The sequence below is a fragment of the Balaenoptera borealis genome (genome assembly GCF_965194805.1).
Source record: "Balaenoptera borealis genome assembly, chromosome: 12".
NCBI lineage: Eukaryota > Metazoa > Chordata > Mammalia > Artiodactyla > Balaenopteridae > Balaenoptera > Balaenoptera borealis.
In genome coordinates this window covers 34,745,795-34,762,394 of record NC_138869.1, presented here as the reverse complement: position 1 = coordinate 34,762,394, position 16,600 = coordinate 34,745,795, and the positions used below count along the sequence as shown (strand labels likewise).

The following is a 16,600-nucleotide window of genomic DNA, read 5'->3' as shown; positions in this document are numbered from 1 at the left end:
CAAAATCAGTCAGATAATCACACAAAAATGTATAAGTTTTGTGAAGTTAAAAGGTGCTACGAGAACACAGGGATAGGGACTTGAAGGTTCCCTAGGGGAAGTGTCACTTGAAAGAAAATCTAATGTATGAACAGGTATTAACCAGGCAAGGTGGAAGGCAAGGTAGGAGAAAGCATTCTAGGAAGAGGGAACAGTAGGCAAAGGCCCTGAGGCAGGCAAATTTGAAAAAACTAAAGGAGGAAAGTGTATCTAAAGCACAAATCTCCAGAAGGAAAATGGTACAAAATAAGACTGGCCCAGTAGGTATGGGCCAAGCCACTCAAGCCTCGTAGGCCATTGAAAGAGTTTAATTTTTACCCTATGAGCAATGGAAAGTCATTGAAGGGATTTAATATGGGGGTGTCACAGTCAGATGTGTGTTTAGAAAAGGTTACTCTGACCACTCTGTAGGGAATGGGTATGGGTTGTGGTGAAAAAGCACATATGGATGCTGGGATTCCACTTAGGAGGCTATATCAATGGTCCAGGAGAAAGACGGTGATAGTTTTAGGTGACCAAAAGCCAAAGATAAGCCACTAGAGGGATATGGGCACTAAAAAAATGATTCAAGCTACACTAATATACACAGTGTTCTAGTCAATGGCCAAACTGTAGTCCGGACTACTAGGTGATTTTATTCAATTTAGAGGATCTCAATTTGATAAACTCAAAGATGTCCAAAGGAAGGCAATTAAGACTATGCCAGGACCAGGAATGGCAAAGTGGGCTTGAGGCTGGAAAAGTGAGAGGCTGGAGGAGAGAATTAAACAACCAAAAAGCAATATTCAAAATTTCAAGGGGTATTATGTGGGGAGAAGTTATAGGGAAGCTTATGTCAGCTCAGTATAAGGAATGCTCAGTAACGAAAAACACTGCCTTATGTCGCACTGAGCCTGCTTCCTTGGCAAAGATGTGCAGAGATGACTTTTGAAGAGATGCTGGGTTAAATCGTCTTGATAAACTCTTCAAACGCTCTAGGAGTGTCTGATTCTCTCAAAGTGTGATATTTTTTGGGAAACTTTATTCCTAACATTCCTAATGATATCCTTACCACCACTTTCTACCATTTAATGAAAATACATGTGCCAGTCCCTGCCCCAAACTCTTTACACATATTATCTCATTTAATCCTTACAATGACACTATAAAGTAGGTAGTAAAATATAACCTCTATTTTAGATAAACTAATTGAGGTTTAGAGAAATAAAGGATACAGATCTGGCATTTTAATTCCATTGACTGTGCTTTTAACCAGAATACTATATCACTTCCTAAAACCACTTATTCTAGTACATGCCAATGAGTCACATACTGAGCTCAACAATTTTAACCAATTTCTAAACCTTCAAATATGAAAGTATATGATAACAAGCAATCCCCAAATCTCAGTGGCTTAAAAACAACAAAGGCTTATTTTTTGCTCATGTTAAATGTCCATAACAGATGAGCAGGAGAACTCTGTTTATCATGGTCATTCAGCACCCAGGCTGACAAAACCACCACCATCTTGAATGTTTCTGGTAGGTGTCATCAGAGGAAAAGAGAACTCTGGAGGGTTTCATACCTGCAATTAAATGTTCCACCCAAGTAACAACATAAGTCATCTTTCTCACAATTCATTGGCTAGAACTAGTTGGGCTAATTGGGTCCACACAAAACCAAGTGGACTTAGAAGTGCAATCCAACAATGTGCTTGGGATTGAAAGAGCTGGGACTATCTGGCAAATTGTGTTAGTAACTACTGCAGACCATAAATATGCAAGGAGACCAGAAATCATGCAAACAACTTTTGCTCAATACATTTCAGAATTTCTTTCAAGAAGAATACTGACTACCTCTTTACATTAGCTTTTTTATTTACCCCAAGTGGAGAGTATTAATATATTAGAAGAGGGGAAATGTACAAAACATGCTGAATGAAAGTCTTCACTATATATGTAAAACATAATGTGAGCCATAATCATGTCTGGGATTCAAGCCCTGGGCATGCAATATTAGTATATTTATTTGCACTTGGGTTAGATACAAGTGTTTAGACAGAAAATATATTTTACTCCCTTACAAGTTACACTGTACCTAATTATGTAAAATAAGCTATCATTGGTGAGCTGAGAGAAGATAATATGAAACAAGTGAAGCCTTACATTAGATTTTGAATATGAAGATGCTAGAGTAAAAACCATTTAAGTGCATTATAGAAATTTTACTCTGCAAATTCTTGACAATGGCAGTCCATCACTGTCAAATTAACTAAGAGTATGATATTCAAATTCCAATTTTATTTATATAAAAATATAAACCTCTTAAAAAGTTTTGCTTTCTGATACATATTTGTAATAATATAAAACAAAGCAAGTTATTTATCTTATTTATTGCTATGACTCAGAGTACTCAATTCAAATTTGAACTACTTTTATCTACTATCTGTGGGTAAATATAATAGTTTTATTCATAAGTACTCCATGATCTTAACCACAAAACTAAAAACCTGCAATGAAAATATGAAGGCATATCAGTGCCATCTACGAAGCGTTTCACTGGAAATGGTTGTTAGAAGATAACAATTTCTTGTTGTAAGTGATTTAAATGCCCAAAGAGAAAGTACATGTGCTGTTAGGGTGCTTGAAACATAATTAAAATGTGTATCATAAATGCTAGTTTAGGAAATAACTGATTTTAAAAGTCGGCAATATTTCCTGATTTCCTGTAAGGTCGTTGCTGTGTTATTTTAGATGGTACTTTTTTTTCTAATTTGAAAGCTACATATTTTAATAGAGAATGGTCCAAAATGTTTTTTAAGGTCCAACTGGAAATAGGTTGATGATTTAAAAATGCAAGCAAAGTGCTTTATTATATTATACCACCAGAGTGTTATTGTAGTTTAAAAATATCATTAAATCAACACAAACCCGCACTTATCATTTCCTGCACATTTTTCAAGCTGAGCTGCCTTCTGACTATGAGTAATCTGTTAATCTGCTCTTTGCCTCACAATCTGTCAAAGTGACAGATTCATTCCTTCTCTAATACATAATATCTTCATTTACGGTATGCCTTGCTGTATCTTTCTTTTTGGCTAGCACTGAAATTTAAAATATCACAAGCAAATTTAGAGAATGCCACAAGGGTGGTGTTCTTGTTTGTTTCCCATTTCTTCCATTATTTCAGCAGGAGAAACCAAAACTTTCTGGATTCTTAATGTGACTTGATAGTATTTCCAAAATGAAGGCAATTTCAGGTTTCAATAAAAGTACTGTGAAAGAGGTCGGAAGAGGGCAAATGGTAAAATACAAAGTAATTGCACCCTTCCCCAAGTCAAAACACTGACCAAAATGGAATTTTCTTGCAATACTAGTGGCCAGTGAATAGATTCTCTCTTTCTGCCTCCAAACCCTTGATGTACAGAAAAACATATGGAAAAAAAAAAAAAAAGAAAAAGCCATTCATCCAGTAGTTTAGGATGAATTGCCCCCCTCAAAGACAGGACTTCATTAGCATAAACATCACTACTGAATTGAAAGCCACACTGTGATTTTATTGAAGCTGAAAGCTTCATTTTTATCATGAGATTAAGCTCAGGCCAGGCCAGATCTCAGGTTTCTTGTTCTTTGTTATTCTGATAATACAAATGGTTCTGCTGTTTAAAAACTGTTCACTATTAATTCAACAGAAGATATTTTACCCTCCCCTCATTTCTTGCTTTAATTCAGTTGCTTATTAGTCTATAAGTTCTGCAAATAAAGAGAATTAAGAACTGAAAAATATGAGAATATGTAAAATTCTAGCTAGTTTCCTTTCATCTTAAGCCATAAAGTTCATTATCTACAAGTCACCATTTAGTTTCACTTGTTACTAATCCAAGCTTTCACATAATAAAACAAAGGACACTATTGCCTAAAAAGTCAAAAGCAAACAAGTCGTTTACCACGAAATATGAGAAACTGCCTTCTAACCAGTCTTGTTTCAGCACATATATAATTTTCTTCCATGCATACACCCAACACCCAACAGCATTTTCTTGTCCTAAGCACTGAAGTGCATCTGCTTTGTCTTTACTGAATGGCAAGGGAGCTAAAGGCTTTTAAAAATCAATGTACAAGAAAGAGTCAATAGAACAATAATGTTAGTGTTAATCTAATCAAATGAGCTAAAAGTTGTTTGCCTTTTCTCCTTCAAGAAATTTTAAAATTAGGCTGGACGTTTGACTTGTATGATATTTATTATACCGAGTGGGTTTTTATGAGGTAATGAACAGCAAAATATGAAGCTGTAAACTCTGGTAAATATAATATATTGCTAGAGCCAAAAATTATGTGTTCTAACTTTAATCAATTTCAAAATGTAATGTTTTTCATTAACAAGAGAAACAAAAGAATTACAGGGAAGAAGTAGAACCAACTGCCAACAAAAGCAGAGTTTGTGAGTGGGTACGGGTTTGGAAAAGGCGGTGATTTCTGTCTGCCAGGCTTGGTCCAGGCTCCCACACCCCGAGGAACCTTTCTTAAAGCATTCACACACAGCCTTGTTGATATGCAGGGTCGTGGACTGCCTGTGCTGGGAGGCTGCAGCTCGCAGGGGGAATGTTAAAGTCATCTCTCCGCGGTGCTCTGCACATAGTAGGTGCTTCAAAATACTCACTGAATGTTACTGAAGATATGAACTGCAACACACTTTCAGTCATTTCGTGTTTAAACAACCAGGGAAGCTATTCTGCGTTAGGTTACAAAGTGAATGGTGAGGCAGTGAGTCTACAGATGTGACTGGCTGTGGCCATCTAACCATAATCGTGGTCTTCCATTTCTTAGGTTCACGTCATTATCCTGGACCTCAGCCTGCATTCCTCTCTCCTCCCCCTCAGACAGAATAGAGGTGAATGTTAGAAACTAGAATTAGTACTTCGATTTTTTTTAAAAGGTGCTCATTACTCTAGAAGAGGAAGCTGAGTCTTTTAATTAAAAGCTGAAACTGTAAAAGGTTCGAATGGTAAATAACTGCTTTAGTAGTTACCTTCTTTACACTGGACCCTGGGCCAAAGACAATCTGAGTTCATCATATGGATGGATAACAGTGAATGGGGAGGCCTGGGTAATTGCAGGAGCCCCACATTTTGTTAGTTAAAAGTGCTAAGATTCTTCAGGGACCCATCATTTCGGACGTAGAAGCTTTGGGGAGGTGGGAGGAGAAGATGCAATCTGTTGTTCTGAAACTCTTGTGCAAATGGGTTTTGTGAATTTGTAATTCTGGAAAACATAACAATACCTAAAATATTGATGAGTATATCCTCAGCCCTAATGGCAGAAGACTCTCTCATGGAATACAGCTGGAAAATTAGGAGACGCAGGTTGAAGAGCTAAGCCCCAGTGGCCTGACAGACCTGGTCAGAGAGCAGGCAGGCAACTCAACCGAGAAGCTGCAGAGGGGACTGGCGTGTGCCCAGGCAGGCAGGGCCAGATGAACAAGTGGAGAGAGTGAACACAAAGAAATGGTGGTCCAGTGGGTAGGGGTGGTACCCAGTTCTCTGGGGTGACAAGTACTTAGGGCCTGGGGCAGGGTGATTTAAGCAGGTATGCACTCTTGAGCTAATGGGCTCTGGTAGAATAAAGATCAAACCAGGACTGAAAATGGGCTGGGCAGGCCAAGCGCCAAGAGCAGAGGAGGAAGGAGAAGGGATGGGGCAGGGACTGCCAGCTGTCTGGCCCTGTTGGTAATTGCTGGGTCCTCTGAAACCCCAGGAGAGTGGTGGTCCTAAAGTTGTGTAGGGCGGGGTCCTAGGTTCAGAGTGGTCAGAGGTGAGAAGCAGGATGATTCCCCAGGGATTCCATTTGCTACCAAGGGTGACTTTAGCTCGGGTTTTCACTGGGGCAGGGTTAGAGAGGCTAAAGCCTTGCCTTTGCTGTAGACTGGGGAGGAAAGGGGCCCAGCTGAGTCTCTTTGTACAGGTGTTTTTAAAGTCTGTTGTGAAGTTTAGACCAGTGAACTGAGGACCCCTCCAGAAGCATGAGGGGCAGGGAGTCACTTGAGTCAAGAGGGTACCTGCACCACAGGCTCAGATTCATCCTCTCTCTTTCTCTCTCTGTATACATATATACTTTTTTTTCTTCATTTCCATTTGCCTATCCAGATTCTGTTAATTGGTGAGGGTTAAGTACACATTCGACAGCAGTGCCAACCCAAGCAGATTTCTAGCCATTGGCACCCTCACTCCATGAAATGGGCATGAATAGGCAAATACAGATAAGCAACTTCCAGTAAGAATACAGAGAAAATTCTCAAATTCAATAAAAAAGTCTCTGTTTAAAGTTTTAAAGTGATACATTTACCAGACACTTTAAATTGTGCATATCTTCTGAGGGATCATTTAAAACAAATTCATGAAAGAGATTCCATTTATTACAAGTGGGAACAGGGCCAGGTTCCAGACACCCTTAAGGGAGAAAAGTATACAGGTGCTCCTGGGTTCCAGCTAGCAGTTAAGTACGCAACGACGTAGCTAGTGTAGAGAGATGAGGGAAAGTCATTTTTGTGAGGTGAGATTTAATGAATTCAGCACACATTTCTTGAGTGTCTCCTTTGTGCCTGGCACTGTTAGAGGAGCTAGGGATATAGTGAGCAAGAGAGATAAAGGCCCTATGTTCATGCAGTTTACATTCTAGCATATTCTGGAGGGGTGTGTGTGTAGACAACAAGTAACAAGCAACAAGCAACAAGCAAGTAAATATCAGGTAGTGAAATGTATTATGGTAAAAACGAAAAAGATAATGTAATGAGGCTGCCTGGGGCTACTTTAGGTTGGATGCTAAGAAAGGGGCTCTCTGAGGAGATGACATTTAGATGGAGATCTGAAAGACAGGAAGAGGCTGCTATGTCCTTTCTAGGGTAGGGAATGCCAGGCGGAGGGGCCATCTCATGCAAAGCTCTTATGGTGAAACCAAGCCTGGAGTATTTGAGAAAAAGAGGCAGGACGGTGGTATTTGATCCATAGTGAGCAAGGTGCACAATGGTACGGAACACGGTCTGAGTGGTGGGCATTCAGGATAAGGAGCACGACTTGACCCTAAGAGCAGAGGGAAACCTTCGGGAAGTTTTACATGGGGGGACGCTTCAGGCCAGTTTAGTGTATCAATACCACTCTGGTTGCTGAGTGGAGAATAGGCTGTAGGGGCCAAAGGAGCAGAGAAAGCAGGTGGGAAGCTCTGGTATCTGTTCAGGTGAGGGATGATGGCAACATGGCTAGGACTGTAGCAGTAAAGAGAGAGCACTGGCTGGGCCTGGCACATACTATGGTCGGAGGGTGCACCAGCACAGCTTTCTGAGGCTGGACATGGGGTGGGTTAGAGAGAGAAACCAGGGAATGCTCTTGGTTTCTGACTTGAGTAAAAGGGCGATGATGGTGGCATTTTTGAGATGGAGAAAACTGAAGAAAGAACAGATGTGTAGAGGGAGAGAAAACCAAGTTATGTTTGGCAATGGATTTGAGGTATACATTAGAGATCCAAGTGGATTGGATATCTGTCAAATTGGCAGCTTGGATAGATGAGTCTGGAATTCAGAGGAGGGTCAGGATTGGACACATAATTTTGAGAGTCATCAGAATATAGAAGGTATTGGAAGCTATTATTAAAGAGATTGTATAAATAATACATATTATATTATGTATTAAAGATTAGGGCCATTCTAATGGTTACCAGTGTCTATGGATCTCTGGGTTGGCAGGGAGTGGAACATACATGAAAATCAGATTTAAACTCTGTCCAAACAAGGGCCTTTCACAAAACACAACTTTATCCTGGTAGTGAATAAAGCAATACCATTGTCCTTCCATTTTCAGAAAAGGAAGGGGGGAACTCTTGCAAGGATGTAGGAAAATATTTGAAACTTAACTGGTTAACATTTAGGATGAAGATTTTCATTTCTCCATGGTATGTGGGCATACCTCCCTGCCCCCTCCCTCAGCTCACATGCTGATGGAGCCCCTACCCAAGCCGGGCTGTGCTGAGCATCACAGGGAGCAGAGACACCATTCCGTCCCCAGGGAACCTGGAGAACAGCCGGACAGGTCCTCAGTCAAGGATCTTAAATCAGACCTGAGGAATCTGAGTATGGAAAGTCACTCCCCTAAAATGAGCAGGTGTGAATTTGTGGGAAGGGGATTATGAAATGAGAGGCACCAATATGGATAGCTTTTCCTCGGTAAACCTAACAATAGAAATGATGAAAGTAAAAACTGATGCCTTTGGTTTTACAAACAAATCATTAAGATTTAATGCCAAAATATAGGTAGTAGAAAACAACAACACTACATTTAGAGAAACTGTGTGCACAGTTAATCAGGAAAACCTCTGTTGTGCTTTGGTCTAAGGAGGAATATTTATTAGAAATCTGACTTGTTTTAAAATCATCCAAACTTAATCATTTGAAGAGGAAAACGACATACAAGTTCTGTATTTAATTTTGTTTATACATTTTCTCTCTCTTGTGTTGGTGGGGGAAAAAAACCTTAAGCAATAGAGGAGAAGCTCATCTCCTGACAGTTGGAGAGAAAAGATAAATGAAGGCACCGTGATCAGTCCAGAGCAGTGCCTGTAGGTTACAGTGACAGGCCAGCTCGCCTCGGTCAGGCCGGCTGAGCCAGTGTGAACCGAGGTCAGTGATTATTAATCATCTGTCAAAGTCTACAGGGATTTATCGGATAATTATAGTTATAAGTATGTTCATATCACACAAACATGTGGCAAGGCTGCAAAGGATTCAAGCCCTAACACAATCTGCAAGGACATTTAAAAAAATTATGGATAAATGCTAAATCATAAAGCAAACACGTTAGAAAGAAAACCATGCCATTCATGACTGTTTGGTCAGTCTAGAATTATTTTCTATATTGTTTATTTCCATAAACATTTGGAACCTTACAGAGCCTTTGACTACCTTCCCTCCTCCCCCCTTAATTTTCCAATGAGTTGCAAAAATAGCAAGCGTAATCATCATTTGAAACGCAAGACTGGTTATCGACTCTATCCATATGAATAGACAACCAGAATGTAATCACAGCTTACTTTATAAAACCCATTCCTGAGCAAAAATATCTTGAGCTGTTCTGAAGAATCTACATGAACACATACATAGATGTGCCTAAGGGACAGCTCTAAACCCTGCAAACCAATAGAAGGCATTTTAAAATAAATGACTGAAGGCTGTGAACAGTATCCATTTTGCTCAGTTTGGCAGCATGTAAGTTTACATGCTAGGAAACATTTCTCAACATGAATGAACTGTGAAATTGTTTCCTCCTCCCAACACTCCTTTAAATTGTATTAGATTATGTTAGCCATTTCTGCACATTGTCATACAAGCTGTCAGTGCCCCATGAGGCAGTGTGGGTGAACAATGGAAGCAAGGGCCCCAGCAACTGAGATGCTAAGTGTCCATCAGTATGTTAGGCAAAAATAGTGGGAAATATCACCCCCGCCCCCCATGCCTACCAAAGCAAGGGGAAATGGCTTTGTTGCAAATCTAGACACACAAGGGAATATGATTTGGTGAACCATGTGTATTTCAATCCCCAGATTGCAAACTTCTCAGGAAATGACTAACATTGTATCCCAGCCTCCATCCATTATCAAGCATTGCCCTATGAGTGCAAGTGAACTCTTTTACTCTAAGGAAACCACTATATGAATATATGCAGAGTTTTAGCCATTTTTACCCTAGAGATAACTTTTCAAAACACAAATTTGTCTGCTTTGTGGACTGCATACTATCTTTAACTTTACTCATCAACATATAAAACTAAGAAGGTAATTATGGTGCAGAAATAAAAATCTTTCCAGAATAAAATATAAATAAAAGACTGGGGATATTGGTTATTCTGTTACATTAATAAAGCTTGGGGATATTGGTTATTCTGTTACATTAATAAAGCTCACTGAAAGTTGACTCTCTAAATATGTACATATGTGGGTATGAGTACATATAATTTACAAATCTTAGGTTCTTAGGTCTCTGGAGTAGTTGCAGATATTTCACTGAAGCTAATGTGGCCATTTCACCTCCCAAAGGGCACCATCATGCTCACCTCTTGGTGGACCTGCACACACATGTCCCCGATCCCCGTCATGTTTGCATTATTTTGATCACAACAACACTTAATTCAGGAAATCTAGAGCCTTCCTGCTTCTCATGTGTTGTTCAGAGCTTCTGCACACCAAACTTTCAACAAGGTTCAGGTGAGATGCTTGTTTATCCAAGGGGGTAGACTTAGAGACTTACCTTTTCATTTCTTATTTTTTCAATATCATTATTAGTATCTTTTAACTTCAAAGTTTAATTTTAAAGTTCTGTATTGTAGGGTCTAAAGCATGGGATACTATTTATAAGAAATATAATACAAATCTTAAGAAGAATCATAGCTCTGAATTTTAAATTAAATCACATGTATTACATGATTCAGTTTATCCCATTTTTATATGATGATCTATGCTGACCTCATAATTTTATCATCTTCTTTATTTGTGGTCCAATAATGCCTTTCTGCCAATTCTCTAAGCTACTGGATTTATGAGCCAAGAGCTAAGCCATGTAATCTGTAGATTTTCTGAACAGCCATATAATAATTTTCTAGGAAACTGGTGGATAACCTGCTGGAAAATGGTGTTGGCAGCATTTTATTTTTTGCTTTGAAATCTGGCTTTTAATTTTATTATGTGAAAATGTAGATTAATTTTTCCTAAATGAATGAATATTGAATTGGTTAAATAAAATATGCTGTCTGTTTAGCTGGTGAATTTTCTTATATTCTATCTTTGGGAATCAAATTTTAAAAGACATATTTAAAATCAAATACTACCACATCTAAACATTAATTAATTAATCCAATAATATGAGGTATGTTTCCTATATAGGGCAGTGTTCCCTTTAATAGTGGAACTGGTTTTCATATGGAAAGTCTATAATGAGTCTCATCAAAGTCACAAAATCATAAATCTGTAAGTGACTTCAGAGAGCTTGTTACTGAAATCGTTTCCTTTACACATGAGGGTGTTCTTATTATTAGGTCTGAACAGGTTGAGAGGCTTGTCTGAGATCATACACTGGGTTAGTAGCAGAAGTAGGATGAAAATTAGGTCCCCATTTTCCTTAGAAACAAAATGCTCCACTTTCTAACATCACTTTCCATCACTTTCATTTACTCAGCTTACAAGTCGTGACTGTTATAATTTGGACCAAAGTTGGATTTCCAATTACCTTGAAAGTTTATTCATATATAGATAAAGAGTTTATTGGTCAAATCTAGATGAGCTGCAAGATTGCAAGAGACATATATGCATATCAAGAGATAACTATTTTGAAGAATGTTTAAACACCTTTTTATATACACTGAAATTACAATCTCAGTTTTCAACTCCTTATCATATTTATTCATGACAGTGACAATTCCCCCTACTAGGTAACATGCAAGAATAACCAGATCAGGTATATAGACCAGGAACACGTAGAAGAGATTACTAATAAAGAACACTTACTCTGCCTATGTCATGAATATTCTGGACCCCGTTAAAAGTCCTGTAAACCATGTATGTGGTTTCCTGGTAGCCATGTTAGTTTTACATGGCTTGGTTGGTTGGCTCTTCATTGCTGATTGGACCAGAAGTGGATACTTGGCCCAAGCTAGGCCAATCACATTCTTTCTCCTGGAAAGTAGGAACTGGGATTCAGACATAGACTGTCAGGCTCAGCATGTATTTTGAACTGTAATATGTAAACTCAAGACAGCTATATGTGACTGAGAAGTAAAGAAAGCTGGTGCTTAGAAGAACTGAGCAGATAGGAAGAAGCAAACAGAGATGGAGTGAGGATACTGCCTGCCCGCCTCTCTGCTTTCTAGTTCCTAGTTTCAGATCCCTCTTAAGGCCTGGCTTCCCTTGGCTTCCAGGATACAGCCCTGTATTCTTATTTAACAAATTCCTTCTGCCTGTCTCTCTCAGGTGAGAGAGCTTGATAATGAGATGCATTTAGATAATGGGGTGCATCAGTTATTATAATAACTAATTAGATAATTAGTTATTATAATCTTATAATAACTAAGATCCTGTGGGTGGAGCCCAAGATAGACTGATTTTCAGTAAATTCTTAGTATTTAATAAATAGTAATAAAGTGATATTGACTTATACTGATAAACTAGCTTATTTAGCTATTTTTAGAAAGCCATATAATACTACATATATTTCAAAACTTGAATTCAGATTCACTTATCTCTAATGAGCCTAATATAATAAGGTTCTTCTATATTGTCAAATGACTCATGTGTCAATGACATTTTTGAAATAATAAAATAATTTTGAGATTATGAACTTTGAAATTATGAAAAAAGAGAATGGCCACTTGAACTCATATTAGCTATCTTGATGAATGTAAAGGCACCAGGTGATACAAACAAAATTCATGCCTACAATGTACTAAACTTCAAAGACCTATTAAGATGAAACACCTATGCAAATAGAATAATACTGAATAAATGAACACTTGAAGAGAGCTTGCTGTGTGACAGGAACTGTGCTAAGGAGTTCTCATGTATTATTAGTTCATATGATCCTCCCCAAAATACCATGAGGTAATTATTATGCCTGAATTACTTTGACTTAAATGATTTTCTCAAAGTTCCACAGCTAGTAAAAGGCAGGAGAGCTATTTAAACCTACTTACACTATGAACCATGACACCATAGTCTGATTAAGAAAAGTAGGCTGAATTAAAACATCTATAGAAAAGAACTTTGGAAGCCCTTTGGAAGTTTGGAAAACAATTTCATGAAACCAAGAAAAATGCACAGTCAATTCCTAAATAATCTTAAAAAAAATTTAGCTTATTAATGATTCTTACCGGGGGTTAGAAGGAGAAGGTGGATTCATTTCTTTCTGATAGTGACGACCCTGGTTGACAGGCTGTAAAAGACAAAACATTTGTGAGGTACTAATCAGCATAATGCTCTTTACACATCCTTTCACATGCACTCTCATTACTGTAATTTTTTCCTGAGAAACAACCTGTAAGAAGGGGCTGGTTTATTTTACAAAAAGTCGAAGGCTGTTTGGGAGATCCAGCAAGTAACAAAGTGGTATATGTAAGAAAACACAGGTTATTTTAATGGCCAGTCACTGGATTAGACAGCGTCTGTCGTGTAATTAAAGTTCATGTGTGGTATCCTCCTCCTTGTGGAATTTTTATACTGTTAACAAAGGTTGCTATTTCCAGATACAACAAAACAAAACAAGACATCTGGAACTGATGCTGTATAGCAAGTATTGGCAATAACCTGGAGACCCGGAGATATAGAATATATATATTTATATCTCAATGTTACTAGTTTACAAGGATAACTTCTATTTTCTTTTTTTCTTTTTGGGTCTTCATTGCTGTGTGTGGGCTTTCTCTAGTTGCGGCGAGTGGGGGCTACTCTTCGTTGAGGTGCGCAGGCTTCTCATCGCAGTGGCTTCTCTTGTTGTGAAGCACAGGCTCTAGGTGTGTGGGCTTCAGTAGTTGCAGTGTGCAGGCTTCAGTAGTTGTAGCTTGAGGGCTCTAGAGCGCAGGCTCGGTAGTTGTGGCGCACGGGCTTAGTTGCTCCGTGGCATGTGGGCTCTTCCTGGGCCAGGGATCGAACCGGTGTCCCCTGCACTGGCAGGCGGATTCTTAACCACTGTGCCACCAGGGAAGTCCTGTATTTTCATTAGTGGAATTACGCATGTAAATCTTAGGTCAAGGCGGTCATTTTCCCTGAGTGTATAATAAAACCTCAAGCATTAATCAGAGAACTGAAAAAAGTGATGCCAATACCTAACAAAAATATGAAATCTGAATTTCCCCCTCCGCAAGAAATCTTTAAGTTACTGCCTTTTTCAAAACATAGGTAAACAGCTTCATTCCATGCAAGCTTTAAACACTTGCCTCCAATGGAACTTGATGTTTTTCCTTTGTTCTATAAAGGGAGAAAATTTCATTATATCTGATAGAAATTCTCTTTTTGAATATCACCTCAAAGTATTTTTCTTATGTGGTTAACAACCATGTAATTCTAATATGAAAATCATTTTTAACATTTTCATTTTATTACAATTTGGAATTAGGTACACATTTTTGAATTGCATTTAGAGGGCTTCTGTTACTTCCTTACCTCATGGGTTTGGCGTTAAGGTTTTCTCAGCCATAATGTGGACCCATAGTGCTGACCCCAACTGAAGAAAAGGGTGTAGCAATGATGTCTGTACATAAAAGGCACATATTCCTTATTTTCCACATATTCCTTATTTTAATGGGTCCTAAAATATTAATGACATGGGTGATGGGAATTCTTTAAACTGTCTTCCTCTATAAATAATCTCTTGGAAGTGTTCCTTTAATTTAAATCAAACACCCTGTCTGATAATCACAGTCACTTAGCCTATCTGTGATGCCCCATGAACTTGAATGTACTCAGATACTTTGGTAATTGAACCAATATCAATGCATCACCATTTCAGTAATAAGAAAAAACAGCTGGGAGGACAGTGGAAGGAAAAACATGTCATAAGACATATTTGATCTCACTGGAGAAATAAGACTTCCAGCAATTTGCAAGTGAAATTTAGTTCTATGATTTAGGCTTTATTATTTCACAGCAAAAAAGGAATTAGTAAGCAAGGGGACTAACAGGTTCTCTAGACAAACTCACAGTGGTGCAGAAATACTCCCGATAATACATTCATTAGTATTCGTCCACAATTTCACCTGTACTCAGGCCTCTAGTGAATGGATCTCTGCCTATTTACTTTCAGAGGCATTTAAATAACTCTCTAAGCATCACAGTCGTGATATTCAGGCAAATTTCCATTTTCTTAATTTTATACTGATAATTGTATTTTATACCTGTCCCTAACCCCCTTATTCCAAATGACTTACTCCAGTCTCTGGAGAACAGAAATGGTTACAGAATCCTATTTGGTTTGTGACTGAGTTCTTACTTAGACTACATAGACTGGCCCTTTCATGTTTGCTCATGTTTATATAAAACAGATCCAATGATACAAGCAGTACAAAAGAACACTAAAATAAAAGATTCACATTCACAGTGATTTTTAAGTGTTAGAAAACAGAAAAATAATCAGTGGAAACTTTTTGAAGTAGTAAGGACTGCTGACATGAATAGACAGAAAGGCAAATGAAAAAATTCAGTTAAAAATAATTGTAGGGTAGTAGAACTCGCTCTGAATATCCAATCCCTTAACTTAATTTTTACTATTGAAAACTAATTACCAAGTTTTTACCCCCAAATATTTTATTCAATAGCCAATTTAAATTGAATAATAGCAAATCATGGCAGAGCATTCTGACTCATACATGTAACTGCTATAAACTGACTTATAAACCCTAACTGCTAATGACTCTGTTGGGGGAGGATGCAAGTCTTGCTTTGAAGTGGGTACAATACAAAACTGGGTGGTCCCAGTTCCCTTTCTCTGTACATGTCTCCTAATTTCATAATCAGACTCAGGGCCAGGAAGGGATTATGGCAATGATGCAGCTAAAAGGCTCCTTCAAGATATTTCAGTTCCCATAACTTTGCTGTGATGCTTTCAAAGGGCAGAGCTTTCACTTCAATGATGTCATTTTGCTTTCCCAGGCCCAAATCAGAATAAATGGGAATGTGCCTAATGGCTTCAAAAAGCTCTCTGAACATGGTGGGGTGGAGGTAGGGGGAACAGATGGGCTTCTGAAGCCAGATGTCCCCATCCACGAATGGAATAGATACATTTCTGTACCTGTGCAGCAGTAAACCTATTTCTACTATTCTAGGTAGGTAACATTCCATGAAAGCACAAGTTAAAAAAATAAAATTGATTTTTTGATTTTGGAATTCAGCCGTATTTAGAGAGTTCCATAAGAAGCAGCAAAGGAATAATAACTAACTCCTACAAATAACTATGACAACAATAATAATAGCAGTAACTGATATTTATTGAGCACTTACTCTGTGTTGAAACCTTGATAGGTATTATTTCATTTGATCCTCACAGCAATTCTATGAAATAGATAGGATTAACAACTCCATCTAACAGAGGAGGAAATTCAGACACTGGGTGTTAACCCAAGGTCATGTCAGTCAGAAAATAGTGGGGCCAGAATTTGAACCCAGGCAGTCTGATTCCGCAGTTTACCCTCTAAACCAGTAAGCTGTAGTGCTTAACCCAGCTCAGGGGTTCACCTAAAGTGGTGAATACCTAAGTTTCTGAATAACAAGTATGACAAACTCAGTTCAGTTAATGGCAGGAAGAAAAAGTAGTCCCGAAATACATTTATTTGATATATATAAGATATAAGACTATCTCCTTGCCATAAATTAAATTAATTTGATTTCATTCTTATGACATGTCACTATATATTTAAAATTAAAGAAAATAAGTTTGCCACATTGCTAAATTTGGGACAAAATAAGATATAATAGACAATACTCTAAGAATGAGAAAAGTTTATTTCATGGGGTGACTTTCATAGTCACTAAACACAGAACAACTCGCACTTTTCAATATTTTC

General features: G+C 38.1%; 1 protein-coding gene across 21 annotated transcripts in view; it reads right to left on the bottom strand.

The window, feature by feature from the left end:
• CFAP20DC (CFAP20 domain containing) overlaps nucleotides 1-16,600 on the bottom strand; it is a 290,901-nt gene that overhangs the window by 62,537 nt on the left and 211,764 nt on the right. For all 21 annotated transcript variants that reach the window (XR_014232111.1, XR_014232112.1, XR_014232113.1 and 18 more), the window contains one exon: nucleotides 12,917-12,978. Coding sequence is in view for 18 of the 21 variants with exons in the window: in XM_082344685.1 (XP_082200811.1) it covers nucleotides 12,917-12,978 (62 nt within the window). In the remaining 3 variants the exon portion in view is untranslated. The remainder of the gene's footprint in view (nucleotides 1-12,916; nucleotides 12,979-16,600) is intronic.